The sequence below is a fragment of the Ambystoma mexicanum genome, chromosome 12, assembly GCF_040938575.1.
Source record: "Ambystoma mexicanum isolate Mex_15411 chromosome 12, UKY_AmexF1_1, whole genome shotgun sequence".
Lineage (NCBI taxonomy): Eukaryota > Metazoa > Chordata > Amphibia > Caudata > Ambystomatidae > Ambystoma > Ambystoma mexicanum.
This window is the reverse complement of record NC_090936.1, coordinates 1,063,674,551-1,063,702,050: the sequence shown is the minus strand read 5'-3', so window position 1 is coordinate 1,063,702,050 and position 27,500 is coordinate 1,063,674,551. Positions and strand designations below refer to the sequence as shown.

Below are 27,500 nucleotides of genomic sequence, written 5' to 3'. Positions count from 1 at the left end.
TCTACTACTAAATAGTGGACCTACAATGTAGTCTATGGGTCTGTTGTCTCGTGGGACAATTTACTGTTTATATAACTATGAAAGCCATTTTGTCAGCGGGTTGTTTACCTGTGTGTGTGTGTGTGTGTGTGTGTGTGTGTGTGTGTGCGTGTGTGTGCGCGTGTCTGTCTCCCCTCTGCTCAGCCTTACTGCCTACCTTAAAAGAGATTTGGCTTCCCTTTATGGGGTCGGCGCACTGCCTCACCTTAAGATTTATGATTGTGCAGCCCTCACCGGTGTTATCAAATATCACCTTAGCTGGCATGTGAGGCATCGCTAAATGATGTTTTACCCTACATGTTCTGTCCAATTTCTATTTTTAATGTCGCATGGCAGTACTCCTTTGAAATAGGTAAAGCTGATGGTATATTAGTATATGAACCAGTCGACAACTTTTCCATTGTGAACGTTGCCGGAGTAGAGCTACAAGATTGATAAAGATGAGTGGTGGGAGGCAGATGCTTTTGTAGGAAGAGGTTTTGTGGACAGATACTGACAAAATACTGTGCTTTGATTTTAAGGAAAACCATCACTCTGTACAGTCCCATTTGTAAAATGTGTTCTCTTCATCTGCAGTGTCTTGCACTTTCAATTGCACAATGAAGTTTGTGGTGAGAGACTGTGATCCCAATACCAGGGTACCTGATGACGAGGGCTATGACGATGAATATGTGGTAAGTGTATTCAAAATGTTTGGTCATATGAAATTCTAGAAGTGAAATGGTTTTGAATGGATTGTGTCCTCCAACGTATTCCTCATCTTAAATGTATTCCATCCAGCTTTGCTGCTCTTCGGAGATTTTTCGGCAGAGGGCGCTGTGCGTCGATGTCGTCGAGTCGATAGTCCCTCGATGGCCTCCGTCGAGGGTGACGTCATCGGGTGTATAAGTAGCACGCGCGGCGCCCACTGGCCTCAGTTCCGTTTTTCCGCAGTACGTTGCTTTGGACATTTGGCGCGCCTCGAGTTCTGTCAGGAAATATAATATTACAAGAAGAAATCATGTCATCAACGCCGACCACGACCCCGAGATCGGGTTTTAAGAAATGCAAGTCGTGCGGCTCAAAAATGTCGATCACGGACCTGCACCGCAAGTGTTTGTGGTGTCTCGGGGAAGGCCACGACATGGAGGCCTGTTCGAAGTGTCAGGCGATGACGGGAAAGGCCTTGCGAGAAAGGAGAGGAAAGCTACAAGTAGGTCGGAAGGATCGGAAAGCCTCTAGCGTCGAGTCGCGACCCCATGGGGAAAAATCTTCTTGACGCGAAAGGCATAGAGCCAGATCTCGAAGCGATTCTCATCGCTCGTAGTCTTTGTCGAAGAAACGACATCATAGATCTCCCTCTACCTCGTCATCAGACGAGTCTCCGAAAATGAAATGCCCCACAAAACATTCGTCTTCCGAAGAGTGGGAAGCATTTAGGGTCAAAATGATGGAGGTGTTTGAGAAAGCGAAGCATCGGTCCGCGCCTTCTTCGGAAGCCGGCCGGGAGCGTCATCGCTCCGACACTCGCGCGCCCTCGTGCCCGGGTGATCGTAAAAGGAAGGATAGAGAACCTTCCCGGACGCCGAGCGAAAAACAGTCGAGTCGACCGCTCAAGGTCACCGACGCCGTCCGAGACCTTCCACACCTCGAAGGGAAAACTGTCGAAGGCCGCCTCGACGCCCTCGAAGCAGACCCTGTCGACGACCACAATGTCATCAACGCCGTTGACGCCTTTATCGACGTCGACGCCAAAGGCTCCAACCAAGCCAGGGCAGCTAGAAAAGGAGAAGGAGAAAACTGCAAGACATGTATCTTCTTCTAAATCTAGTATTACACCTGCTCCTCCTCTCCCAGAGAAGGTTTTCAAGCCTCTCCCTAGGAAGGAGTTTTTCAAATCCTTGACCTCAATTTTTGAGGATCAGGAGAGATCTGAACAAGATGATGTACCCTTTGGGTTGGAATATGGCACCCAAAATGTCCCAGAATGCTTAATATCGGAAGAAAGCAGGATGAAGGATTTGGTGGAGTCCTTACATAATGCAAGTGGCATTGACACCTCTCCTGAGAGTGATTTTGGTAGACCAGATCCAGGAGAGCATGCCAGTTCATCTTATCGTCAATTAATGACAAAGGTGGTAGAGTACTTAGGATGGGCTAAACCAACAGCCCAATTCATCCAGGACGATTTGACAGACATATTAGACCATGGTCCCACTGAAGACCCAGTTTTACCTTTTCATGTAGCCTTACAAAACAGGGTGGCCAAGAATTGGGAAACTCCGGATTCTATTCCTTCGGTGAATAAATCCCTAGCATCAAAATACCGCCCAGCCAGTAGCGACCCCGGCTATCTGTCAAAACATCCAACTCCCGAGAGTTTGGTCATACAGGCAGCCACAGCTTCCAACAAACTTGCGTACCCATCTATCCCTCCAGACAGGGACGATAAGCATGTGGATGGTTGGGCACGGAAGATATTTTCAGCCGCGAACATGGCATTAAAATCTGCCAACTCCACATGTGCCTTGGCAAAATTTTCGTACACTCTGTGGGAGTGCATCGCAATGGTGGCAGAGCACATACCAGAAGGGGCAGAAAGGGAAGGTTTCCTAGCCATTGTTGGAAATGGAAAGGAGGCCATGCAGGAATCCCTTCAATCTGGATTGGACATGTGGATAGTGTAAGCAGGTCCATGGGCACTAGCACGGTAATGTGCAGGTTTGCGTGGTTACGGTAGTCGGGTTTTGCACCGGACGTACAGAACCGCCTCCTGAACATGCCTTTTGAGGGGTCTCACCTTTCTGGCAACAAGACTGTCGAGAGCCTTGAGAGGTTGCAGACCTTAAAAGCAGCGGCCAAATCTTTAGGAGCTGCTATTAGGCAACCTCAGCCTTTTTGTGCGCAAGGACAATCATGGAGGGGACGATCCTATCGTTATTATACCTCATACGGGAAGACGAGAGGAATGGCCAGTCAAAGGGGCCAAAGAAAAGCCACTCATGGTGGAAGAGGGAAACGTGCTAAGCCAGCTGCAGCCTCTTTGCCATCAGCGGCTGCAACATCCGCCACAAAACCGCTTTGAGGACTTGCACCACAAAACACCTGTAGGAGGCAGGCTGTCGCAGCATCTGCAAGAATGGCGAGCCATTACTTCAGATGTTTGGGCTTTAGAAATAATAGCCCAAGGCTATTGCCTTCCTTTTCTAAAGCAACTTCAAAGCAATCCACCAGGGAGACGCCCGTTGAAGCTTTCAAATCCGCTCCTACAGCAGGAAGTTCTAACCCTGCTGGAGAAAGGTGCCTAAGAACCAGTACACGCAGCAGAGAGGAACAAGGGTTGGTACTCCCCGTATTTTTTGATCCCCAAAAGGACGGAGGACTGAGACCCATCTTGAACAAGTTCTTCAGGAAGGACAAGTTCAAGATGGTTACTCTTTCTCAGAACCTTCAGGCCCTTCAACTCCAGGACTGGTTGGTGTCATTGGACCTCCAGGATGCTTATTTTCATGTGCCGATTCATCTCAAGCACAGAAAATACCTGAGGTTCGTTGTTGGCGACTCGCACTATCAGTTTCGAGTCCTGCCATTCGGGTTGACCTCCGCCCGATGGTCTTCACCAAGTTAATGATAGTGGTAGCAGTGCACCTCAGGAGAGGGGGGATTCATGTCTACCCCTACCTGGACGACTGGCTGATCAGAGCGCGCTCTGCCGAGCAAGCTTTGGATCATCTGAAAGTCGCCTGCCACTTCCTCCAGAAACTAGGCTTCTTCCTCAATTTAAAGAAGTCTCAAATGACACCTTCCCAACAGCTTCAATACATAGGAGCTGTATTAGACACATCCTTGGGAAAGAGCTCGCCTCCCAAGACGAGGGCTCAAGACATTCTTCAGATGGTTTCAAAATTCCAAATGCCCAAAATCTCCAGGCTTACGACTTTCTACGGTTGCTCGGCCTCATGGCGTCCTGCATTTTTCTGGTGCCAGAGGCACGCTTGAGGATGAGATCCCTTCAATGAGCCCTAAAGACTCAGTGGTCCCAGTTCTCGGGTCAAATGACGGATCTTCTTCAGATTCCGAACAATGTCAGACAAGACCTTCTATGGTGGACCTGTGCAGAGAACATCGTAAAGGGAGAAAGGGAGAACCCTTTTGGCAACCATGGCCGGAGATCACAGTAGTGACGGACGCCACACTCCTGGGGTGGGGAGCACATGCCAACGATTTGACAATAAACGGCCGCTGGTCTCCATCGGAGTCCAAACTACATATCAACCTTTTGGAGCTGGTGGCAATCAGACTAGCGCTGAAGGCCTTCCTGCCATCTGTCAGGGGAAAAAATGTCCTGATAATGACGGACAACACAGTGGCCATGCTTGAGGCGTGGGGTCACTACCCCTGAGCAGAGAGGCAATGCAGCTCTGGTATTGGGCAATTCAAGAGGGAATCTCTTTAACGGCAATTAATCTAGCCGGGGAAGAGAATATGACGGCAGATGCTCTGAGCAGGCAGAGCACGGTGTCCCACGAATGGGAATTGGCTCAGGAAGTCATTCAAGAGATCTTCGCCCAATGGGGAACCCCTCAGATAGACCTATTCACAACCAGTACCAACCGAAAATGCGAAAGATATTGCTCAAGGGAATTTCCCCCGAGAGGAGCCCTGGGGGACGCGTTCGTGGTGGATTGGAATTTCCCACTATTGGGCGCGTTCCCTCCGATTCCCGTCATTCCTCGGGTCATCAGGAGGCTGAGACGCTTCGGGAACCGCATGATCCTAATTGCTCCAGATTGGGCCAGGAGAACGCAGTATCCGGACCTTCTAGATATGTCCATCTGTCCTCCAGTACGTCTTCCTCAGAGAGAGAACTTTCTCTCTCTCAAATGGAAGGTCAGGTTCTCCACCCAGAGGCCAGAACACTCAACCTTCATGCTTGGTATCTGAAGGCTGAGATACAGGGATTGGAACCTTCCAGATGATGTTATGGAGGTGTTGCTTTCGGCAAGAAGAAAATGTTTTGCAACTGGTGCAGGGAAAAGAATGTCGATCCTTTTCTATGTTCTATTCCGGAAGTACTATCTTTCCTTCTGACCCTAGCACATAGAGGTCTGAATATCGGAACAATAAAAGGTTACCTTGCGCCGCTTTCTATCTTCAAGCGGTCATCGGAAGAATGCTCCTACTTCAAAATTCCTTTGATAACACAATTCATAAAAGGTCTCACTAATGTGTTTCCTCCTCACCCATTTCAAGTACCGATTTGGGATCTAAATTTGGTATTAAAATTCTTAATGTGTGCCCCTTTTGAGCCTATGCACACGTGTCCATTAAGATTATTAACATGGAAAATAGCATTTTTAGTTGCTCTAACATCAGCAAGAAGAGTGAGCGAATTGCAGGTACTATCTTCTGGGCCACCTTATACTGTGTTCCATAAGGACAGAGTTGTGTTGAAGGTTAAACCATCATTTTTACCAAAGGTAATATCTGATTTTCATTTAAATCAGAAAATTGTTTTACCCTCATTCTATCCTCCACCTCATCCTTCTAAGGAGGAAGAAAGACTACACAGACTAGACCCAAAACGAGCTTTAAGCTTTTACATCTCTGGGCTTCCTAGACTTAGAGTGGACAACTAGTTGTTTATAGGCTACACTGGAAGAAAGCTGGGTCAATCAGTAACAAAACAAACAATTTTGCGCTGGATCGTGCTTTGCATCGTGCTTTGCATTTCAGAATGCTACAGACTAGCACAAAAAGACCCACCTGAAGGGTCAAGAGCTCATTCCACCAGAGGCATCGCCTCTTCAACAGCCCTTCAAAGAGGTGTCTCTATAAGGTCCATTTGCGAAGCAGCAACTTGGTCTTCGCTTCATACCTTCTCAAAATTCTATAACCTGGATGCTTTCCAGTGTAGGGAGCTAACTTTTGGAAAAGCAGTGCTTTACTCAGCCATCTAAGGGCATTTAACAAAAAAAAAAAATCTGAGGAGCTATGCAAAAATACTGCTTTGGGAGCCTATCTAAAATGAGGAATACGTTGGAGGACACAATCTATTCGAAGAACAAGTTACTTCTTACCTGGTAACGTTCTTTCGATTGGATGTTCCTCCAATGTATTCCTCATCGCCCTCCCAACCTACCCCTCTGTAGATTTTTTTCCGGGTTATTGCCATCTCAAATCTCGCAAGGCTGATACCTGTATGCCGGCACAATATTCACAATACAATACAAGATCACAGACTCAAAAGAGGGGGGAAAACAGAACTTAGGCCAACGGGCGCCGCGCGTGGTACTTATATACACACCTGATGACGTCACCCTCGACGGAGGCCCTCGAGGGACTATCGACTCGACGACATTGACGCACGGCCCCTCTGCCGAAAAAATTTCCGAAGAGCAGCAAAGCTGGATGGAATACATCTAAGATGAGGAATGCGATGGAGGAACATCCAATCGAAAGAACGTTACCAGGTAAGAAGTAACTTGTTCATCTCTCTGCTTGGAGTAAAATTATAAACAATCCACCCCTGTGCTTGAGAAAGCTGGGACTAATATGACTAACTCTTAAGGGTGATATGTTAGTGTTTGAATGATCAATAGTTTATTCCTACTGTGTAATATATGTGTACATTAAAATGTAATATGTCTTTCCTGCACCAGTTGGAAGATGTGGAGGTTACTCTGTCTGACCACATACAGAAGGTACTAAAACCAAACTTTTCTGCAGCCTGGGAGGAAGTTGGCGATGAGAATGAGAAAGAAGAAACGTTTGCTCTTGCTTCCATTAAGACACTGGAAGGTAATACACTGGGCGATGGAAGAGAATGGTTTATGAACTGTGGCAATAATGACCAGAGCTTTTGCTGTTTTTAGCGCACGGGCAGTGGGACAGCCTCTCGCATGCACTTTTATGCAGATGGTAGGAACGTCTATTACTTGTATTCCGATCAAGAGTATAGGGTTGCTGTTGGAGCAGAATTCCAAGTTTGGGGTCCTCCATTCCCATTTTGTGGGTCCTCGAAACCTTTTGTTTTTTCCCTGTTGATTTGCCTCAATGTTTTACTTTTTTTTGTGGTGAGAGAAACTTCTACTGATGTGCCCCACCACCACTGTCACCCTTTTCATGTGCTGTCCTATGGTAGTCCAATTGGCTCCTAGGAGAGGGGTGCTTTTTAAACATCCCAGGTTGGTCAGAAATTGATTGTCACCCTGCAGGTGTGTTGTGCAGTAGGTTAGTGACAGATGTCATTTAGGTTTAGCTTGACTAGAGGTGCAGTCCTTTATACTGCAATACTAGCCCAATGCCAGTATAGTCTCTATCAGGGTGCATTTCGTAAGCCCAACATGCAGCTGTTGTGTTTGGGACCATCCCTTAGTCCGTGGGGAACACCGGGCTGACTTAAAGTGGGAGTTGTGCTCACTCTGAGCCCAGCCCTGCATCCTCTAATGAGTGTGATTTAAATTGACCTTGCCTGGTTTCTGCCCTAGACAAGCCCAATACACATCCTGTGTGGATGAATTTGAGTGTTTCACGGTTTTTAAAGACATTGGCTAGCCATCAAAACCTTTGTCTGTCTGCCTGGTGTGTGATTGTACATTTTCTTAGATTCTTAACGGAATACTGGAGAATTACCATGAATATAGGTTGCTGCTGAGGACTAGGTTTGTTATACGACAAAAAAAAAACAAAATCTGCTTTATTGTTCAAAAAAATATCAACCCATACACAGAAGAATTATTTCTTATTGTAAAATTGGGTTGTGAGAACTATAAATACCATCCAACTCGTTAACCTTCAGAAAGAACTAAGCTTTACCTACATGTGGATGGAAAAGATTTTTCCTAGACATTGGTAATGTGCCCGCTTTACCGAATGGGGATCGCAGAAAAACGGTTTTAATATTACTAAGGACACATGGCTGGTGCTTTGGGTCCCACTAGTGTAGTCCTTTCCAGACGGTCCAAATTTGTCTATATTTATGGACCAAAAGTGAATTGTTTGTAGAAAGAGAGGCGTTGTGCTTTTTTTGCTATCTTTGTTTTGCTGAGTGGCACATCACCGTTATATAGGAAAAATGCAGTGAAGGGATTGCTTCCAAAAATACTTTACCCCAGAACAGGGGACCCTTTTGAGCAAGTATCGATAATGGTTACCCAACCTTGGTCCCAGAAGTAAGTACGCATGGTGTTGGTTCCCCCGAAATCTGGTCCTAGGGACACTGAACAACCCAGTAAGTACGGGGCTGTCTTTTAGGTGTGGTTTATAGGGATTTGGCTCCCAAGGACTTGAACTCTGGGCCAGCAAAGACTTGTAATGACCAAAAAGAAAAACAAACATCCTTCAAGCCAGTAGCAAAAGTGCAAGCGAGCGACTCTGGGACGGCGGTAGAACTCTGTAAGTGAATTTGGCAGCTTGGCTCGCAAAAGGAGGCAGCAAGTCAGCAGAGATGGTACTAGCACAGAGAAACGGGGAAACCCAGGAAGGACCATGGAGCCAGCGTATTGATGTCTCAATAGCTTTCCAGGCTATGGCATCGGCCAGAACCAAGATGGGGGACCCTGGCGATCAACTGTGGAAAGCAGCAGTAAAATGACCTGGAGGCAATCACTGCACAGAAGGCCTGACTCAACGCACAAGTGGAGTGAGCAGGAGGATTAAAGAGGCACGGGATGGACGTCCAGCAGCGAAATGCCTAAGCCACTGTAGTATGGGATATTCCAGGTGCTGGCATGAATCTCCATTCCATGCAGTCCATTAGGAGGGGATTGCTGCAGTTACTGGCACTGGCAATATCGGTGCCGGTAATTGTAGCATTTCTTTAGCTGGTGGGGGCCTGATTTACCAGCAGCTCAGGGCTGGAGGTAAATCAGTTCCCTGACTGGCAAATTTGTGTTTCCCTGGTGCGGTAAAAGTGCTTTTGCCGGAATTACCCTCACTTTTACCAGCATTTATACTGCACCGGGGAAACTGCAATGAGGCCCCATATCTCGCTTTGTGAATTCTTGTATTTTTTTTACAATTGCACACATCACTTTACAGCGAATTGCAGTTAGGATACTTTGTATCCTTATAACCTTTTTATATAATGGATTTTTGTTTACTTTGACAATGTGCCGAAGTAAAGCTGGTGGCAGCAATGTAATTTCTACAGTTTTTGTGTTATAATCGTGTACTTCTGCATTAACCGCAAATGGCTACTGAAGGTGGCTAGCACCCTAAAATGGCTCTGCACAAGGTATTTTGTTTGTTCTTTGGCTATATTGTTCTTTGGCCACCTTCCTGCCTTCTCAGGAAATACCTTGTATGGAAATATCTTTCCTGGTGAAAACGTTTGCAGGCTAAGAAGAGTTTTGTATGTGAGCCAGAGGAAGGGGCTGGAACTGTCTAGTCACAATCCACATACTCTGGTGCCTGAAAGTCTGTCACTGGGCAGATGTCATCATTTGTGGCTGTTCCCTGGCTGTTTGAATGGTGCAAATACTTACCATTGGTGGGTTTGCTCCCAGCTTGAATCTTGGATACAAGGAGGGCTCCTGCAACTGTTAATCGGATCACTGTTTGAGCCAAGACTTCAACAGAGAGCAATCTGCTGAGAACCTGTAGACTACCTCTGCAGCTGACCAGCCACGATTTCAGTGTTGTCCTGGGAAAAACATGCTTCTCTGCCATTTATCTCAAGAAGGCTTTTGTTGGTGCTTCAAACCCTGGAGAGGTTGGATCGACCAGTCTCAATCCCTTGCTCGAGGATCTGTTCCTTCTGAGGCTTGTGAGGTGTACCTGAACCAACGGGTGGACTGACCAGCTCTCTCCTGGGCTACCTCGCTGAAGCCGTCACTATTCCGAGCAGATCCTTTGAACTTTGCAAGTCTTTAGCTTATGCCACAAGTCGCCTGCTCTTGAATTTCCAGCCGTCTCACTCCCAAGGGAAGCTGTGCTAGGGCTTCTGCTATGTTCATTGCTTTATGATCGCTGGTTGCTGCCTCACAACATTAGTTCCATGAGGTGTCCTGAGTGGGACTGCACGGCAGAAGTCTTCATCTTTCATCGGTTTGTGTCTTCTACTGGAAACTGTCTGGAACCGATTCCTGTGCATGGCGACCGACCAAAACTAAACCCCTGCGCTAAAGTGACCCCTGCGCACCCCTTATGCCTTTTCTCGACTGTGCCAAGCAAAGAAGATTGTGTTCCCATAGGATTCCAGAACAACTACCGGGGTCTCTGGAAGAATCAGTCAGGGCGGTAAGTTAACATACCTGTTTCTACCTACCTCCTTGTCTCCATAGGTTGCATTGGGTGTAAAGTCCTGATCCCAACTCTCTCTGACTGGACCTTTGATGATGGAACCTGGATTAAGGATCCTTCCCTAGGCCTATCCTAGTATGTTGGATTGAGTTGAGTACTTACCTGAACTTTACTAAAATGTTATCTAACTTTAGGAACTGGCTATAATCGCCACCACAGCCCACTGCATTCTTTTCTATATAAACTGACCTGAAGGAATTCTACTTTGGAACTGGTGATCATTTGGGCACAATGCCCCAAACATTTTAGGGTTGGACTTCTTAAGATTGAGGGAGGCTGAAGAGTGCTGCCTATTTTTCCTTTGCACCTGACTATATACTTATATTGCACTGGTAATTGATTAATGCACACTTTTATTCTCCTAATGGTGAATGTATATATATTGTTAGGAAAGTGTTCTCTTTTAGCAACTTTCGCTGCATATACTATGGACCCCCAAACATTCTACTTTTGTTTTTTAAACCTTGTCCTGACTTTTTACAGTAAAGCGACACGTTCACTGGCCTTTTTCTTACTTGTTGTTAGGGAATTTTACAAAAGTCCACCAAATGTAGGACATGTGAAGACTCACACTTTGAACACAGTACTCCAACTCTTAGTATAGGCCTAAACCACACAAGTTTTGTTGGTAGCAATGGCTGAGCAGAAAGGACTGCAGGGAGTATAACACATAGGCCGAAAAAACACTAATACACTCAGTTATGTAAAAATAACTATTTATTTTATATATGCACTAAGGTAAAGGGGATTCTTCAGAAAGGCAAGTACCATAGCGCACAAGTAACTTTGAACAACTAATGCAATTTTTACAGTAAGTAAATCACTTTTGAAATACTTTTTTTTTTAATTTATTTTATTGTATATGGTTTACAGTCTGTCTCACAGACATAAAAAAAACCTTAGCAATTTAATATAACAAGAAATAGAAAAAGGAGAAAAAATAAAAGTTCCTTCTATAAAACTAATAAAACAAAAATGATCTTACCCCTCTTAAGGAGGGGAAAGATAAGTAATTCTAAAATGTTAGGGGGAGCAAAAAGTAAGGAGAAGCAGGTAGCAAGAGAAAGTAAGGGTAAAAGAGGAAGCAAGATAAGCAAAATAAGGAAAAATGTTTAGCTAGTAAGGTGCCAGGAGGAAAGATGATAAAGCAGAAGAAAAAGAAGAGGAAAAAGAAGATGAGAAAGAAAAAGAGGGAGGAAGGGAGCGAAAAGCCTGCAAAAGCATAGCAGTCCGAAGTGCAAGGAGATAAACTGGAGGCTTTGCGGAGAGCAAGCCCATCTTTTTTCTCTTCTCCAGCTATTGTCCAGAAGGAGTTCAGCTCAATAATTCCACAAGTTCTGCTGTTTTATTCTTTCCTTGTCTTCTTTTCTGTCTTTTCTTTCAAGCCGCCCCTTCTCTTAGTTTCTTCCAGAACCAGAGCTTTGATTACACTTACAGTTCAGATTTCCTCTTATTCAGTCTTTTGCATGTTGGTATTGTTTTTTTCCTCACCTCTTCCCTCCTCCTTTGGTGTTCCTCTATACCAGGTGCAGGGACTGAAGTAGGTTCAGGATCTTGTGGCTTGCGATTATTCTGTGCCACGTGTTTTCTGATGTTAGCCAGTCAGCTCTTTCTATGAACCTTCCTAGTTTTTTCAATCGTAGACTCCACGTTCCCTTGCATTCAGTTAGCAGATGCCTTAGGGATTGATTTCCTGGAATTGCACATTCCTTGCAGTAAATAACTGTCCTTTCTGACTGTTTCCGAATGTTCAGAATTTCCCCCGTCAGTAGTATATTCAATCTCGCTCTGAAGAAAATATTTCTGATTTTTGCATCCGGATGTTTTTCTAGGTATCTTGGGAGTGTACCTATTTTTTTATCAACTGTCAATAAGGAGTTCTTTGGTATTAGAGATCTTATTTTTTCTATCGTGTCTATCCAATCTAATGGTTCCAACTCCCGTTTAATCTTCAATGGGTTATTCACCAGTGTTTCCAAGCTTAACCCTGTTCTGGATATTGCGGTTTTTATTTTTTGGTCAAGACTCTGTAGAATTTCAGATCTTAGTTTGCTACAATGTTCATTAATATCCTCATATAGGGAGCCTTTTTTTAGGATATATGATTTCTCTGTAGAGGGACGTTAATTTCCATTCCACCAGGCAGTTCAATGACTTCAGTCCCAATTCGAAGCGCAGCTGTCCCCCTGATGTACTCCATGGCAGATTTAGGGCTTTTTTCCAAATTCTTCCTTCTATTTTATCCCAGTTGAAGTTCCATACTTGTGGTTTGGTTTCTAGTCCGTATAGCAGGACTGGGACTATCTCGCTCAGGTAGTATTTTATCATTGGGACCACTGAGAATTTACAGAATCTGTTCCTGATTTTAATCAAGTGAGGAATTAGCTCATGGGCTTTAGTGATAGCTCTCTCTATTTTATAATTGGCTGGGCTTGCATAGATCTTATAGCCCAAATATGTAAGGTCTTCAACTTGAGGAATTCTTTGCCCATCCAGAACCCAGTGCTTGTATGTTATCTTTTTCCTTGGGTGTTTAAATACTAATATTCTTGATTTCTTGGGGTTTATTACCAACCCATTTTCCTTGGTGTATTTGCCCAGTCCATCCGATAGTCTTTGCAGGCCAATGCCGGTTCTATCCAGCAGGACGATGTCGTCCGCGTATGCCAGCCAGAATATTTTTCTTCTATTTATGACTGGACTCGCCAACACGGACGAGAGCAGGTGGTCTCCTGCATCTGCGAAGAACAAGTTAAAGAATGTGGGTGCCCCCAAGCAGCCCTGTCTTACCCCTCTTTCCACTGTGACTGCTTCAGAGAGGTGACTACTGTTGTCTAAACACACTCTTACACTTGTTCCCTTGTGCAGTTCTATTAGCATTGATAGTAATGTCTCTGGAATTCCCTTTTTTCTGAGTTTGTGCCATAACCGGATTCTGTCAATTTGATCAAAGGCCTTGGAGAGGTATATCCAGGCTCCAAATAAGGGTGTCCCTCCCTTAGCCATTGTTGTTTCACTAAGAATATTTAGTAAGGCTCCATTCAGAGCCGTTGATAGACCTTTTCTGAAGCCTGTTTGGCATCTGGATAGCACTCCCTCCTGTTCTGTCCAGGTTGAGAGCTTATTTAATAGGAGTCTCATGAATACTTTACTGTCAATGTCTAGAAGGGCGATAGGCCTATAGTTTGATGGATTTGCCCTATCGCCCACCTTGAAAAATGGTATAATCAGGGCTGTTTTCCATGATGGAGGGAAGCTGTTTTGCTGTAGTACCTCCTTACAGAGACTCCTCGGCAGCTTTGCCCAGAGCGTCGGGTTTTTCCTAAGTACCTGATATGTACGTCCGTTTGGCCCTGCCGCTGTTGATAATAAAGCTTTAGATATTATTTCCAAAATGTCATTCTCCTCAATTTGCAGTTCCCAACCGTTATCTAAGGGTGAGCAAGTTGGTTCCTTCAATATCTTTCCAAAACTATTAGTGAGATGTTCCACCCAGGTTCTTTCTGGCACCAGGTTACATAGTGTACTACTGGAGTCCGATTCTAGCTCTCGTATCACTGACCAGAAATTTCTCGAAGATGAGTTTGAGACCAGTTTTAACATTTCCTCGTCTTTTTGATGGAGAAGAAATTTGTGATCGTTTATCCAAGCTTTATAGTTTCGCCTAATTGTTTTCTATTGCAGGGTGTATCATTCCGGGTCCAATTTTTGGCTCTTCAATTCTCTGGTGTTTTTCTCAGGGTTCTTTTCCTTTGTCTCGTTTCTTCGTCAAAGCTATGGAGGTGTATGTGTTTTCCACTGCTTGATGGCGATTTTGTGGGGACAAGTGACCATAATATATTCACAAACTTGTCTGGTTGACTTAACTCTTGAGTCATCTGTTCTGATATATTCTGCAATTTTTTATTGAGGTTTCTCCCTCCTTGTCCATATTTTCTCAGTCTTATTTTGCCTTTTATTCCCATTATTTCTTGGCTTTGAATTTGATTCGTGAGACCAAAATCATATATGATTGATAGTTGCAATCTCGAGTGATCACTTCCTCCTTCATGCCTTATTTTTAGTTGTGATTTCCGGGTAAAAAGGCTCTCACTGGCAAAGTTGTAATCCAAGATTGAGGCCGATTTGCCTCTTTGCCATGTCATGCAAGGCGCTTCATCATCTTGATTTGCATTATTCAACATTTTCAGGTCCTATGCCTTGGTGAATTCCAACCAAGACTTTCCTTTATTGGATAGAATCTGTTTATCTTCACCCCCCTTGCCCCTTTTATGGTATGCACATTTTGCGTTAGTCTCCTACAAGTAGGATGTCCAACTCTTGCCATTCTGTCATGATCTTTCCCATTAGTTCTGCTAGCTTGTCCTGGAAGGCCCGGATTTTGATGGATGCCGGATTCCAAAAAATATTTATCACGATAAGGGCGATTGCTTCTGGGTTGGTGTGGGAGTGGACAGGATCCCGCTTTCATCTTTCCATATTTGGGTGGCACATTTAAATGTACTGTTTTTGATGGCGGTTATTAAGCCTCCAGCCGGCCTCCCCTTTGCCTTTTTGCTTGCCAGTAAACAAACGGTTGTAAATCCATTTCTATTCGGTTTACCAACCATGTTTCCTGGAAAACTAGTATGTCCATCTTCCCCAGGAGATAATCTTTTGTTTCTTTTGCCCTGAACGTGCTGGAACCTCTTGCATTCCAGCTAACCACATTCAGGTCTTGCTGCCTAAAGGCTCCAAGTTCCTATACCCATGTTTTTCAGAACTTGCGTAAGTATATCAGGTAGGGCTGCCAGTGTTTTTTCCTGGATTGATGTTTCCTTGACGAGTATTTTTTTTCCTTCTCCATTTGGGACCCCTGCCTTCCCACTTCCCCGCCTCCTTCAGTCAGTCTTGTTTACTTGGCTGTGTTCGGGGTGGGTTGTTAACCCTTCTTGTTCCAATTCTTTGCTCACCTTCAGAATTGCTGTTAGTGCTCTTGTTGAGCTCAGTCCGATTTCTACTAAAAATTAATTTTCCCGGTCTGGGAATTTCACATATTCGAGATCTTCCGTGGAGAATAAATAAAGGTCTCTACTTTTTTTTAATATGGATAGCATCGCCATTCTGCTAAGAGATTTGGTCTTTGCACGTTTTGGTGCCATCTTTAGCCATAATTTAGGGATTTCAAAGCCCGTGGGAGATTCTTCTTGGATGACTGCATTGCTACTTCTCCGCTCCCAGTCCTCTTCCACTCTTAGCTTTATGGGTTCCTCTTTCTTTGCTCTGATTTCTCTTATTTCAGATTCTGGAATAGTTTGGAATTTTCCATGTCCCAGGTTCATAATCACCTCAGTAGGGAACTCTTGCTCATTCGGGGTTGTCAATTTCGGCGTGATTTCCTTCACTTTTTCAAATATCAGGGCTATTTTTATTTTAGGTCCCGCTTCGCCTTTTGGTTTTTTGGGTTTTTTAATAAAGATCGGGGCGAGCTTCAGTTTTTTATTGATATGTGTAGCTGCTGCCTGTGCAGGTTTAATTTGGGTCTCAGTTTGTGAACCTGCATTTACTCCCATTGTTTTTGGTGCATTCGAAGCATCTTGTCCTGATCTTTTCTTGCCTTTCTGGTTTTGAGCTGGATTTTCTGAATTTTCTTCTATAGTTTCATGCCTATCTTCTGGTTCCCCTTTCAAAGATTTTTTTATCCTTTAGTGTTGTTGCATTTTCCGTGATTTCTTGCTTATTTTCATTCCTCTCCCTTTCCCTTTTTTGATTGTTTTTATTTCGTTTCTTTTTTTCTTGTTTTTTTGTCAGGTGAAGGGAGTGTTTCCTGTTCTTTATTTTTCTTTTTTGCTTTTTATTTTGCATTTCTTCTTCTCCTGGAATTTTGATTATTTGCCTCAGTCCATCTTATAATTAAGTCATCTTTAGGATCTTCTTTTTCATCTTCTTGTGTATTTTTGTTCTCCTCTGTGATCTTGCTCAATTGGGCTGTCTTTTAAGAGCTCTTCTATTGTTGATTCCGACAAGGGGGTGTCTTCCTGCTCTTTGGGGTTTTGAGCCCCGATCTGATTTTCTATTTCTTTTTGTGTTGGGATTTCTTTCCAGTTTTGCATAGTCATCAGAATCTGCTCTCTCCCAGACTCCTCTGCTTTCACAAAGTCCTTCTGGAGGGTGCAGAGAAGAGCTGTTTCTTTTCTGTGGTTTGAGGATTCTTTTTTATCTCTTCTATTAGTGGAGTTATATCCCCAATGTGATCTTGCTCAATTGGGCTGTCTTTTAAGAGCTCTTCTATTGTTGATTCCGACAAGGGGGTGTCTTCCTGCTCTTTGGGGTTTTGAGCCCCGATCTGATTTTCTATTTCTTTTTGTGTTGGGATTTCTTTCCAGTTTTGCATAGTCATCAGAATCTGCTCTCTCCCAGACTCCTCTGCTTTCACAAAGTCCTTCTGGAGGGTGCAGAGAAGAGCTGTTTCTTTTCTGTGGTTTGAGGATTCTTTTTTATCTCTTCTATTAGTGGAGTTACTGTGGTATTTATCACATTTCTGAGGCCAACCATTGAGGCTTCACATCTTGCCACTTCATTGGTTAGTTCCAAGACCATTCCCGTTTGAGATTGAACCTCCCCCATTAGTAGTTCAAAAACTGATACCAATGAATTTAAGACATAGTTGAGAGCATTTAAGGTTGCCCCACTTGTGGATAGACTTTGATCATGCTTTCTTTCTCTTCCCTCTTCTGGAATCTCGTTATTAACGCTTTCTGATGGAATATTTCCTTTATTTGTCTCTGTGGTGTCTTTCTACTTCCCTCTCAATGTCCATCTCATTTTCAGCGCTTTCCTGTTTTACCTGTTGTTCTTCTCGTGTAATTCTCCTCCCATCATCCTTTTCCGTCTGCTGTGTTGGGCCCCTTATTGGATATTCAACTAGTTCGTCCAAACTTCTACTTCTCCTTTTCTCAAAATATTCTTTTATTTTTATTTTTTTTTGTTGATATTTCTGGTGGTGACCGTGTATTCCAACCCTTTTTTCCAATGATTTCTGCAGTCTAGCTGGTTTTCATTATCATTTCTCTCTTCCGGTCTTAAATTTGGGCTGTGAATTTGGGCCTCAATTGAGTATTGATTGTTCGGTGCAGGCTCCTGCTCCCTCTTGTCCGTAGGTTACCCTACTGTGGTGGAATACGCCACTGGCTTCAAATAGGAGCCGTCCCACTCTGGTGCCTTTGTCAGGTCCAGGTGCGCTGTACTCCTTAGTTTAATTCTGCAGATTAATGCGTCAGGTAAGTCTGGGGCAGTGGATAAGATTTTTGTCCTTCTATTATTTCTCCTTACTTCTTCTTTTTACTTTCCTCTTGCTTGACTTCTGTCAGGTTTGAGTGGAGTTAGGGATTTTATTTCTATTTCTCCCTTTTTATTTTTTCTTCCTCTCCCGATCTGCAATCTATGCCTGTTACCTCTGGGAGAAAGTCAAAACAGAATTGGAAACAAAGGTAAGGGGGAGGGGTTTTTCTATGTCGACAAATCGGTAACAGAGTGTTTACCGTGATGTTCATGTTTCTCTCGGCTGACCTAGCTTGCAGGTAGTTTTAAAGGCGTTCCCCGGCACTGCAGCTTCTTTTATGTCCACGTGTTAGAAATCCGCCTTTCCTCGCAGCCCTGGACAGACGAGTAGCGGCGATGCGCAGGAGTCGTACAGTCTTGAGATCTGGGGTTCAACTAGCAGTTCAAGGGAGGCTATCCACGCACCAAAGCCGCCAAACAGCAAAACAGCCCCACACCAGCCCTTCTGCCTCAGGGCTTACGCCGCAAGGGCGCAGTGGGTGTGCTAATGAGCCCAGCTGATTGCCACGTGACTTGCGCGTCAGTAGGTAGTCTCCTGCAGTTTAAAGCGAAAGGCGTCCTTTTCGCTTTGGGCAACGTTTGTGCAAACGGCAGGGAAAGAGTAGGTGCTCTGTATTCCACTGGAAATGCATCTCTCCTTTACTCCTTTCACTCGGCAGCAGTACAATAAGTCGAGCACAATTGAACAACTGAAAAAGCTGCCACAGCAAAACAGCTCCACACCAGCCCTTCTGCCTCTAAATACTTTTAGAATGGCAGTATGCCATTCAAAGGTAAGTAAAACATGTTGGCTGTAACTTTCAGAATCTTTCAGGTACAAAGGATGAAGCAAAACCAGCATAAAGCAGGTAAATACTTTGCAATAATATAACAGAGAACTTGGCTTTAGGAGTCCATCCCTATCTGGTCATGAGTGTCCAAGTCATATTGGACGGTCAGACAAGCAGGGCACCAGATTTAGAAAGTCCAAATGTTCCAGAGGAAGTCTTCAGTAACAAGTAAGTACACTCTTTGTTGGGGAAAAGGGTCAGGGACATTGGAGAAGGCTCCCTTTACGCACTGTAAGGAACTCCTGGTGGCAACAGTAAAAACAGACACAAGTGATCACAGTTCAAGGGTGTTTATTAAACTGTAACTGCAGGGTGGAAAATTGCCTTCTCTAAACGTAAATCTAAGATGGGAGCAAGCGTCAACCATAAAATGAAAAATAAGGCAGACCGTGTGGCGTTGTCAAAAAGGGCCTATGGTAAGAAAAACCTATTGCAAATTCCTTACAACTAATTACACAAACAGTGTGGGATAAGGGTTCAATAAAGAAAGAAGTGTTCACAAATAATAAGTCAGGAAGTGATTGCCAGGGTTCTCCCTTCCCCATGTTTTCAGCATGGGATAAGGTGGGACCTTGGAGCACAGCACACGCTCGAGCTTTTCGCAGCATGAGCTTACAGTTCCTGTTCCAGCTGGCAGGTTCTTCGATGGATAAGTCTCTTTTCCATAAGAAGTCTTTTGCTGTTAAGGACTTGATGTATTCAACAACAAATAAACAAACAAAATGTTCCTTTGCAAATGGACTTTTGGTGAGGACTTTTCACCCTTGGATCTCCCTCGACCGAGCTCAAACCCACTTGAAAAGGGGGACCATTAACATCCCATGGTCTTCCAATGCTTCTTACTTTCACAGGTCTTGATGTCTTTTTAAACAGTTCTTCAGGCTTTGCCTCTGATTGACAGCTTCCCTCTGCTGGCTTCTGTTAGGGAACATTCTCAGAAATGTGCTAATTCCTCTCTACCTTAGAGACCCCCAGCTCCTTTGCAGGACTTTTAATTTTTAACCTGGAGAGAGTGAGACCTTTTTTCCCACTCTCTCATGTATGTGATTTCAACTCTGTGTTTGTTTTGGTTTTGGAGTCTGACAAACTTCATAGGCATCATCTTTTTACATTGTGGCACACAGCACCTTCAGTGCAGTGGCACAGTGAAGTCTTTCAGATTTCCCCAAGATTTAAATGCCTTTGAAGGGATTGTGTCCTCTGACGTATTCCTTATCTTGATAGATTAGATTCCAGCTTGCTAGCCTCGGAATTTTTTTCAGTAGAGGGCGCTGCGCGTCGACCTCCCTCGCGCTGGTGTCCCTCGTCAGCCTCTGTCTCTGCGCAACGTCATCCTGCGTATAAATAGACTCGCGCAGCGGCCGTTGCTCAGTTCCGTTTTTCTGCGCTTCGTGGGCCTCGGAATCGTGTTGCTCAGTTCTTTCTTCAAGAAGATTCAACTTACTCTTCGAAGATATCATCTTTATTCAATGGCTTCCTCATCCGAACCATCGACCCTATGGTGCGGCTTCAAAAAGTTGTGATTGTGGGAACAAAATGTCGTTGACGGATCCTCACAGGATCTGTTTGTGGTGCCTGGGATCGGAGCATCACTGTTCGGAATGCGAGGACTGTATGTCCATGACGGCGAAAACCTTGAAGGAGCGTAAGTGGAAGCTTGAAAGAGGTAAGACTATTAAAACTTCTACTCCCTCGAAAGTTTCTTCGGCAGAGTCGAGACATTCGTCTCCTCGCCATCACAGGAAACATTCCTGTTGAAGCTCTCGAAGCGGTTCCCATCAGTCTTCGAGATCGAAACACTCTAAGAAGAGGCGTCCTAGATCTCCCTCTTCTTCGTCTTCTTCTGTCTCACCGGAAAGGGTCACCTGCCCCACGAAACACAGCTCTCCAGCTAAGTAGGAGGAATTCCGTAAGAAAATGCTTAGCGTCTTTGAGAAAGCGCCCTCGACCCCCTCGGAGACGGCTAAAAGTGATACCCTGAGTTAAAGTCGCAAAAAATCAAAACGCCGCAAGTCGTTGCACCCGGCGAAAGAAACTACCCGAGAGCATCATGAACCCTCGAGTAAAGGCAGTAAAATCTGCGTCAACGCCGTTGTCAAAGGTTTCTTCGACTCATAAATCTGCGTCATCGACACCTTTGTCGAATGGTTCGTCGACGCATAAATCGGTTGCATCGACACCGTCTTCGACACCTACGCCGATAAAAGACAGACCTACAGCTGTCACTACATCTCAGACAGTAGAGGTGTCAACGACTTCGACCATTACCTCGAGGATGCCGTCGACAATCTCGACGACTCAGAGTAGGATTCCGATCCTCTCGAGTACTTCGAGGCCTCTTGTAACTTTTTCAACGCCCTTTTCGGGTTTGTCGAAGCCTTTGACTTCCACGTCGACAACTTCGATGTTTTCTCAACCGGTGACAACCAATTTGGCCCCCTCTGTTCTAGAAGTGGGTTTTGAACCATACCCTAGGTCTGATTACTTTAGAGCTTTGTCCTCTATATATGAGGAAGGGGAGGATTCCGACCATGAGACCTTTTGGTTTACAAAGGACCAGAACACCTATACCAGAGAAATTGATCTATGAAGAGAACAGGTTAAAAGATCTTCAAGACTCTTTACATGAAGCAAGTGGTTTAGATACTTCTCCAGAAGTAGAGTCTGCTAAACCAGACCCTGGGGAGCATGCTGAGACCCCTTTTAGGGTTCTGATGGCTAGAATAATAGAATTCAAGGGGCGGTCTACACCTACACCTTTTTTTCAGCAGGATGACCTTACTGAAATTCTAGATAAAGGTCCACAGGAAGATCCTGTTGTTCCTTTTCATACTGCTCTACAAAGAAAGATCTCTGCTAATTGGGAAACCCCTGAAGTTATCCCTGCAGTTAACAAGAAACTATCTGCCAAATAACAGGGTATCTGCTACAGATCCTGAATACTTGAGCAAACATCCAACTCCAGAGAGTTTGGTTGTACAAGCAGCAACTGCATCAAATAGTAGATCTGCATATCCTACTATTACACAGGACAAGGACGATAAAAGGTTTGATGCTATGTCAAAAAAAGTATTTTCGGCATGTAGCATGCCGCTTAATTCTATTAACGCCACATGCACGCTTGCAAGATTCAGCCATACACTTTGTGAGTGTGCTTCATCTGCGGCTGACTATCTCCCGGAAGGAGAGGAAAGGGAAGCATTTTTAAACATCATCAAAGATGGGAAAGATGCAATGTGCGAGTCCCTTCAAACTGGCATTGATTCTGCTGACAGTATCAGCCGGGCCATGTCGGCAAGTGCCACAATCCGCAGATTTGCGTGGTTGCGGAAGTCTGGTTTTGCTCCAGATGCACGAGCCAGAGTTTTGAACATGCCCTTTGACGGCCCTTCTTTATTTGGTAAGAAGGCTGATGACAGCCTGGAGAAGTTACAAACATCCAAGGCAGCAGCAAAATCTCTTGGGGCTGCAATCCGACAGACTCCGAATCGCCCCTCAGGAACTTCCTGGAGGGGTAAGTCCTTTTGCTTTTAATACGCATTTGGAAAAGGCAGAGGACAGCCAGCTCAAAGGGGCCAGAAACGATTCACCCGTGGTGGACGGGGAAAAGATAAAAAAAAACACAGCGGCAGCTGCTGCTTTACCCTCAGCATCTGCGTCAGCTGCTTCTAAACCCCTCTGAGGTCTCCCCTCACAAGACACCAGTAAGGGGGCAGGTTAACTCAACATCTGGCAGAATGGCAGGCTATTACGTCAGATGCTTGGGCATTGGGAACAGTTGACCAAGGTTACTGCCTGCCCTTCCTACACACCCCTCAGTCATCCACCTAGGAACAACTCTTTGAAGTTTCCAGACCCGCTCCTTATGCAGGAGATTGTAGACCTGCTAGAGAAAGGTGCCATAGAACCGTACCTGTAGTGGAGAGGAACAAGGGTTGTTATTCTCCCTACTTCCTAGTACCAAAGAAGGACGGAGGACTGACACCCATCTTGGACTTGAGAGAATTGAACAAATTCCTCAGGAAAGACAAGTTCAAGATGGTAAACCTTTCTCAGATCCTCCAGCTGCAGGACTGGTTGGTATCTCTGGACCTTCAGGATGCTTATTTCCATGTGCCAATCCATCTCAAACACAGGAAATACCAGAGGTTCACAATTGGCAACTCTCACTATCAATTTCGAGTTCTGCCATTTGGGCTGACCTCCGCCCCGAGGGTCTTCACCAAGCTAATGTCTGTAGTGGCTGCAAGTCTAAGGAGGGAAGGGATCCACGTCTACCCCTACCTAGACGATTGGTTAATCAGAACAGTATCTTCGGAACAAGCTCAGATCCAGCTAGATTATGTCTGCCACTTCCTTCACAGGCTGTGCTTCTCCCTCAACTTGAAGTCTCAGATGATACCATCACAGAGACTCCAGTTCATTGGAGCAGTCCTGGACACCTCCCTGGGGAAAGCTGTGCCGCCAGAGGTGAGGGCTCAAGATATTCTACAGATGGTCACCAAGTTTCAAAATGCCCAACGTCTACCAGCCTTCAACTTTTTGATGTTGCTAGGCCTCATGGCATCCTGCATCTTCGTAGTGCCAGAGGCTTGCCTGAGAATGAGATCCTTCCAGTCTGCACTAAGAACCCAATGGTCGCAATTCTCATGAAGAATGTCAGATCTCCTTCAGGTCCCGGACATAGTGGCTTGAGACCTTCAGTGGCGGGAGAACATCTTGAAAGGAGAACACTTTTGGCAGCCATGGCCAGAGATAACAGTAGTCACGGATGCCTCACTAACAGGGTGGGGAGCCCATGCCAACGACTTGACCATCAGCGGTTGTTGGTCTCCATCGGAGTCCAGACTACACATCAACCTGTTGGAGCTGAGAGCAATCAGACTAACGCTGAAGGCTTTTCTGTCATCTGTACAGGGGAAGAATGTCCTAATAATGACGGACAACACAGTGGCCATGCACTACCTCAACAAAAGAGGAGGTGTAGGATCACTGCCACTGTGCAGAGAGGCGATGCAGCTCTGGTTTTGGGCAATTCAAGAAGGAATCTCTCTATCGGCAGTTCACTTAGCCGGAGAGAAGAACTTGACAGCGGAGGCTCTGAGCAGGCAGAGCAGTCTCCCACGAGTGGGAGCTAGCTGAGAAAGTCCTTCAAGAGATCTTCACCCTTTGGGGAACACCTCAAGTGGATCTGTTCGCCACCAGTATCAACAGGAAGTACGATCAGTTTTGTTCAAGGGAATTTCCTCCGAGAGGAGCTCTAGGGGACGCGTTCGTAGTAGACTGGGAGTTTCCACTTCTATACTTGTTTCCTCCAGTCCCTGCCATTCCTCGGATAATCAGGAGGTTGAGAAGATTCCGGAAGACTATGATCCCAATTGCCCCGGATTGGGCCAGGAGAACGTGGTGCCCGGACCTTCTGGACAGGTCCATTTGCCCTCCGATTCATCTTCCCCAAAGAGAGGCTCTTCTCTCGCAGAAGGGAGGTCAGGTTCTCCATCCAGACAACAGAACCCTCAACCTTCACGCTTGTTTCTGAAAGGTTGAGATACAAGGATTGGGACCTACCGGATGACGTCATGGAGGTGTTGCTTTCAGCTAGAAGGCCAGCAACAAAGACTTTATACCGCTGCCATTGGATTTTGCAGCTGGTGTAGAGAAAAGAATATCGAACCCTTTTCATGCAATAAACCAATGGTGTTATCTTTTTTGCTCTATTTGGCGAATTCAGGTCTTCAAGTTGGTACGATCATGGGCTACCTTGCAACGCTGTCAATCTTTAACCGCACTGCGGAGGAGCCATCATATTTCAAATTACCACTTGTAATCCAATTTCTGAAAGGGTTAACTAATGTCTATCCCCCAAGGCCGTTCCAAGTTCCCTTGTGGGACTTAAATCTAGTCTTACATTTTCTGATGGGTACTCCTTTTGAACCACTCCATTGTTGTCCATTAAGATTTCTCACCCTTAAAACAGTCTTCCTAGTGGCTCTAACATCTGCCAGAAGAGTGAGTGGATTACAAGCTCTATCTTGCAAACCTCCTCATACAATTTTTCACAAAGACAAAGTTGTTTTACAAGTGAAGCCTAATTTCCTCCCAAAGGTGGTCTCCGAGTTCCACATCACTCAGAAAATAACCTTACCTTCATTCTATCCTCCTCCCCATCTAGGGAAAGAGGAAGAGGCTATATAGGCTGGATCCAAGGCGTGCCTTGAGTTTTTATATCAAAAGACTTGCTAGAATAAGGCAAACAGACCAACTGTTTGTAGGCTATGCAGGAAACAAATTAGGATTGCCAATCACAAAACAGACCATTTCAAGGTGGATTATTTTAGCCATTCTAGAATGCTACAAATTGGCAGGGAAAGAGCCCCCTCAACACCTTGGGGCTCATTTAACCAGGAGTATCGCAGCCTCTTCGGCTCTCGAAAGAGGGGTACCGATTCGGGACGTATGTGCGGCTGCCACATGGTCATCCGCACATACCTTTACAAAATGTTATAGTCTTGATTCCTCCTCTAGCCAGGAGACAAGATTCGGCAAAGCTGTGTTACATTCTGTTCATTCTTAAAGGGGAATATTCCAATTTTACTCGCACCTCCTCTTTCACACTACTGCTATGGGAGTCTATCAAGATAAGGAACACATCGGAGGACACAATCCCTTCGAAGAATAAGTTACTTCTTACCTTGTAATGTTCTTTCGATGGGATGTTCCTCCGACGTATTCCTTATCGCCCCTCCCATCCATCCCGCAGTAAAACCTCCCTTGTAGTTGAAGCTTACGCTCCTTCAAGGTCAATCACCAATTCATGCACAGCTAATTTCAAGCTTCAAAACGGAACTGTACAACGGTCGCTGCGCGAGTCTATTTATACGCATGATGACGTTGGCGCCGAGACGGAGGCTGTCGAGGGACACCAGTTCGAGGGACGTCGACACACAGTGCCCTCTACTGAAAAAAATTCTGATGTCAGCACGCTGGAACGTAATCTATCAAGATAAGGAATACGTCAGAGGAACATCCCATCGAAAGAACGTTACAAGGTAAGAACTGACTTGTTCTTCTCTTGGACAACTACTGTTTCCAAGAACAGTGAAGTGAAATTGACTTTACTTACATTCGTAACTTTCTAGACCAAGCACACACTATCTTACCATAGGGTGCTGGAGGGGTTACTTAGTATCCCCTTTTGTCTAGTTTCTCATGTATCATTTTTATGTTACCCTTTCTAAAATTAATGACTGGTGGCAGGGGTTTACTTTTTACAACCGTTGTGTGTTTTTACCGCAGGCTGCGTTCACAGCTGCTGTAAGGCACCCATGGGTGCCCATTTTGTCCAAATGGCCCCGGTCTTTTTTTTTTCGCCATTTCTTTCTGGAAAGGTCCTTCTTGAGATTTACTCTGCGTGTCAAACCAGGTTTTGTCCCTTTGTTCGTTATGCCTTTGGCAGGATTCACGAGTGAAGCCCGCCCCTTGCTCCAGGGTGTCTGGCAGGGGCAGGAAGTGAGGGAGGTGCCCGAAACTCCCTGTGCTTAATCCCCTTGGTTACAGGAATGCACCCAAAGGTGATTGGCCGGTGGGCTGTCCTTGGAGGACAGCCACCCTGCTGTGTGATTGACAGCTAGGCTGGAATGAATGGGAGAAACCTGCATAAAAGGCAAGGGTTTTTGGCTTGGAAGGCAGAGTCGACCACTAGACGAAGGAATCCTAAGAAGAACTTGGAAGAGAAGCCTCCTGCAAATCAAGGAACGTTGGTTTGCTCAGTGAAGCCCTGCTGATGCACTGAAGCTCTGAATCCACCTCGACTAGAGCAGCCCTGAAAGGACGACTTCTCCCCTTGGAGTAGTGGGACCAATCAACCCCAAAGGGAACTTGTCTGGACATCCTCTCAAAGCTGGCTGTACTTCCACTGCTGCTGAAACTGAAGTGCAAGGGATAGGAACACCAGATTGAGTGCATCACTTTTAAGTCTGACCCGTGCTCCAGGAAGATCCTCCGGACTCACAGGAAGCAGGACTTACCAAGCCCGAGCCACCTCAACAGAGTGCTGGACCCCAGATGCGAGGAAAGTCCAGAGTGGTAGCCGAGAACCACAATGAGGTTATTTGCTGAGACGCGAGGAGCTGAAACCGCAAAGCGACACTGAATTGAAGTTTGCCCTTTGCTGCCGCTCACCTTCCCGTTGCAGTGCAAGAGTCCCCAGACGTCCTCCCTCTTGTCCCTACGACTGAGGCCCAGGAACAAAAGGATCTGCGGAGCTGCACAGGAACAGAAGCCTGCTGGAACCATTTCTTCTAACAAAAGGTACTGTAAAACTAAGGGGGGGGCGTACCTCTTGTTGTGTAGCCTTACTTGTTCTCAGTTGACAATTGTCTTGGTTGCCTTTGCAGAGTTGCTTGCAGCTTTGCCCTTCACAAGCCTAACAGCTTGTGTCCCTACATTGATTCTACATTTTCTACAAAGACTTCTAAAACATTGTGCAAGACCTTTACTTACCTTCAAGAAGTGCTTCAGCTCACCTAGACTCTTGCTAACTTAACATTGGCTGTCCTGGTTCCCTGAAAGTCTCTTCTTACCTCTGACATTGTGCTTTACCTATCCTCCAGGAAAGGGTTAATTAACTTTGTATTTGGGAGGGGGGGGGTCAAAAGTACTTACCTGCTTCAGAATATTTGTTTAACCTTTGCTTTATTCCCAAACCCTTTGCTTTGACACCAATCTCAGTATTGCTCTAAATGTACCAGTGATATATTAATGTCCACAGTGTCCGAACTATTTAAGTCACCTTAGGGTGTAGGAAGTGTCTTTGCGACATCCCAAATGGGTACTTGCTGATGTAGAGAAACTAAGAGTGTGAATTTTGGAGTGTATTTGTGTGTTACCTATCTATTGCCCCTTCTGAAGAACTGATGTTAAATACATTAGTAATTGTTTAATCAAGAAACATTGAGTGTAAGAGTTTATTTGAATACTTGTCACTGTAGACCTCCGTGTAAGAACACTACTGCTCACATTGACCCC

At 45.1% G+C, this 27,500-nt stretch overlaps 1 protein-coding gene across 2 annotated transcripts in view; it reads left to right on the top strand.

The window, feature by feature from the left end:
* Positions 1-27,500, top strand: part of COPG2 (COPI coat complex subunit gamma 2) — a 621,430-nt gene that overhangs the window by 431,377 nt on the left and 162,553 nt on the right. For both annotated transcript variants that reach the window (XM_069629620.1, XM_069629619.1), the window contains 2 exons: positions 616-713; positions 6,681-6,819. In XM_069629620.1, the coding sequence (XP_069485721.1) occupies positions 616-713; positions 6,681-6,819 (237 nt within the window). The remainder of the gene's footprint in view (positions 1-615; positions 714-6,680; positions 6,820-27,500) is intronic.